The 3,633-nt window shown below is 40.7% G+C and overlaps 1 protein-coding gene across 2 annotated transcripts in view; it reads left to right on the top strand.

Moving 5' to 3' along the window:
• Tsp74F (Tetraspanin 74F) overlaps window positions 1-3,633 on the top strand; it is a 10,164-nt gene that overhangs the window by 4,337 nt on the left and 2,194 nt on the right. For both annotated transcript variants that reach the window (XM_018025061.2, XM_018025060.2), the window contains exons 2-5: window positions 1,977-2,078; window positions 2,153-2,347; window positions 2,416-2,586; window positions 2,671-2,763. In XM_018025061.2, coding sequence (XP_017880550.1) covers window positions 2,001-2,078; window positions 2,153-2,347; window positions 2,416-2,586; window positions 2,671-2,763 — 537 coding nt within the window. In that variant the 5' untranslated portion in view covers window positions 1,977-2,000. The remainder of the gene's footprint in view (window positions 1-1,976; window positions 2,079-2,152; window positions 2,348-2,415; window positions 2,587-2,670; window positions 2,764-3,633) is intronic.

Raw genomic sequence — 3,633 nt, 5'->3', positions numbered from 1 at the left:
CACTCAGTATTTTCGATGCATCATGTTCCTTATATAATTATTCATGGGCATAAAAAGTTTCAGAAGCCTGACATTATTTTTCCTACACTTTTTTAATCAATGAACCTAACAATACTGCTGTATATTGCTAATCTCCATAGGAACACATGTTAATTTTAAATTACTATAACTCTGAAGCAAGCTCGTGAATCTCCATAAAAATTTATACATGATTTTACTATGGAATAATCTATTTATTTTTAAAACTTGAAGTTTGACTTATAGCCCAAACATCCTTACGTTATTAGCAACATACGAAATATTTGAGCAACCGTCTGAGTCACTGTATGCTTTAATCGTTAGTAGTCAGGCTTGCCATTCTCCTTAAGTGCATGCTTCGAATGCAATAGATTCCAGGTGCACTTTCGAACCGACTCGCATAAGATACTGTCTAGTCAGCTTCTTAAATACCATATCTGCGTGTCTATAAACATAACAATGTACGTACATATGTATATATGTATGTATGTATGTATGTATGTATGTATGTATGTATGTATGTATAATACTAGCCAGAAGAGCCATATGACCCACTTCCTTCGGCCTCACTTTAAAGGATCGCGGCCCCATCTGCGCGAAGGTCATCACTCATCGCGAATGGCAGGTGGTAAAATAAACCTAAGAGCGATATGACTAGTGTCTGGGAGAACTTTATTGTCACGACATGCAAAGTGAATCAATCACGATCTCTTACGTCACGTAAAGGAGATCCGTGTGTTATAATTTATGGAGCGGTCGTGCGTGATTCGTAAAACAATCGAGCTGAATGTTACTCATGCTGTCGACGGCGATCTTGAAACCATGACGCGCTTAGCTGTTTACAGATTTTTTCCTATCGACGGTCTGTTTTGTAGACAGATCGCTACTTTTCGATCACTTGTAAGTGATAAGGGATTGATAGGAATCGTTGAAAGGCTGTTCGGTAACTATGATTGACAGTCTTAGTTGCTGAACTTCCGACTTCTTTAATGTTATTAAATAAAGGGAAAGTTGTTGATAATTTTTCGAGATATAGCTATGACTTGTGTCTGACATAAGATCTCTGGAAAATTGCTGAGTTCACATGAAAAATCATGATAGATGTCGACCTATAAGAAAGTTCAAGGGTCGTGCCGCGAACGTTCGGCACATAATAACCATAAGCACATCGATTCTTGGCTATTTTTTACATGAAAACAGTTTCACTTTCAAGATTTCCACGACCTTCGAATATGATTCAAACTATGGTTCCGTATTGATCTATGAGTTCAACGAACATCTTTGATCCCGCGCGTTACTGATCGAAGTTTGGAAACTGATTCGACGATAAAAATGAAAAGTGGTCTGTTCGCGATGGCATAATCACGGTAAATTGCTTGAAGTTGTAATAATGTGGGCCGGCGGAAGAAAAAATTGAGGTCGATCTACGGACACCGTTGGATCATGAAAGAATCTTTTCTGCGTTCCGTGACATCAGCGCGGAAATAATTACTAAATCGACCAGGCAACGTTGGAGCGCGTCCTCGGGAATTATAACGACAAGGATTACACGTACGACGCGCTTATATGGATCTGGAATTGCTGTTGCGTTCGTGAAACAGCATTCCAAGACTTTCGTCAGGAATATTTCGAAAACGTTTATCTAATCGTGTGTTAACAGTGTCATCTAACAATTTCACTACATATTCGTCTAGGATGTCGATGGGATATGTGAATTGATGTATGATTTACGCAGATATCTTATTCCATCTTCCATGAAAATTATTTATTAGTTAGTTTTATATATTCCTAAACAATTAAGTAATTTCATTACTCAAAGTCCATAACTTTTTTTAACGCTGCTGCGTTTCACGTGCGCCAACTTGATATCTTTATGTGTTTGTCTTGGAAGTTAGCGTTCACAGTCTGACATTATTTGCCGATTTTTATTTACCTTACTTGTTTGATCATGTTCGCAGAAGAAGAAGAAGAAGTAAGAAAGGATGGGGTACGGCACGGAAATGGACGGCTGCGGCCGCTGTATGAAGTACGCTCTGTTCTTCGTTAACTTCGTAATCTTTGTAAGTATAAAACACATTTGAATTGTCGCTGCGACCCCCAGAGAAATGGAATTAAAGTGAAATTATATTTTCAGATCGGTGGAATCGCGATAGTTGGGCTTGCAGCGTGGGCCCTGTTAGATAAAGTACCATGGATAGGCGAGCTAGTGGGCAACGACTTGCTAACAGGAGCCACTTACATTCTATTGGCCGGTGGTATCGTCGTCGCAATCGTATCGTTCTTCGGTTGCATCGGTGCATCCCGGGAAGTCAAATGCATGCTTCTCACGGTAAATCTTTTTTTAAATCCTTAAAAAAAGGCAGCTACCTCGCTCTGACTCTTAAAAATATATTCCAGTATTGCATCATCATGTTCCTTCTGTTCGTGACGATGTTAATCGGAGGCGTGCTCGCGTACGTTTTCCGCGAAAAACTGGTGGGCACGCTCGAGAGGGAAATGACGAGCTCGATGAGAGTATACGATAGCCGCAGAATAGTCAGGGAAGCTTGGGACACGACGCAATCGACGGTAATCAAACGTTCGAACGAGGAACACTTTCCGATCTACGACAAATCTCAGCCGTCTGATTTGTATTTCTTTGTACGATTTCAGCTTCACTGCTGCGGTGTAAACGGCTGGAGGGATTGGGGAAATCAGGGTCTAAGCGTACCGGAGAGCTGCTGTCGCGAGATTCAACCAGGCCAGGTAAAGATTAATTTCCTTAACGAGCTCGTCCTCGGAGACGAAGTAGCCGCCGGCGAATTCGTGTATACGTAATTGCAGTAATTAGTGATTTACGCGCGGTACTTGTACGAACCGCGTCGTCTGCACTCTATAGCCAGTACGAAGAGTCTAGCGTTATTACCTCCATGAGATTCAATTAGATTTCGAGAACCGACAGGGAAAAAAACGAATCTGTCTGGCGCCGAGTATACACAATTGTTTCCAATTTGTGTCTGCCTGCATGATTCATGAACAGCATTGCTCACGCTCCAAATCGTCGAATCTCTATGTGTACAATATGTATATCTAAAGTTTCAAAGTCTGTCCGTATTGAAAGAAGACGAATTCTCTGCTTTTGTTTATACTGTTAAACAATTACAATCGAAAAACATGGAGAATACCAACAGCCAATTTGACAGACAACTGCCACAGTATCGACCAACGATAATCAACGTCGAACGTTCGGATATTACTGCACGTTACGTGTGCATTCGTGATATCACCGAGGAGAGATTACTAAAGAGTGGCAACGCCTGTGTTAACGCGCGGCCCGAAAAAAGGGCCCAAGAGGGCTCGAACTGGCAAGGTAGATTTATGAAATTCCACAGAATGACTGTTCCGGAGTGTACCGACCTTCAGGCTCACCGATGCCGGTGCCGATGCTTTTTTCCAGCACGATAGGTAATAGGTAACCGTAGAACGTTGATATTATCAACGTTATACTTGATTCGAAATTAGTACTTTTCAAATTTTGTAACACTTGTATTACTTTATTTTCATTAGTGCACACCATATTTTGCATTTGAAGTAAGAATAAAAGTAATTGGCATTTAATATCTTAATGAATATCAG

The sequence above is a fragment of the Ceratina calcarata genome, unplaced genomic scaffold (assembly GCF_001652005.2).
Source record: "Ceratina calcarata isolate Rehan_Ccalc_2016 unplaced genomic scaffold, ASM165200v1 scaffold35.2, whole genome shotgun sequence".
In the NCBI taxonomy this organism is placed as follows: domain Eukaryota; kingdom Metazoa; phylum Arthropoda; class Insecta; order Hymenoptera; family Apidae; genus Ceratina; species Ceratina calcarata.
Note: the sequence above shows the minus strand (reverse complement) of the source record. Positions and strands in the feature narration are given on the sequence as shown.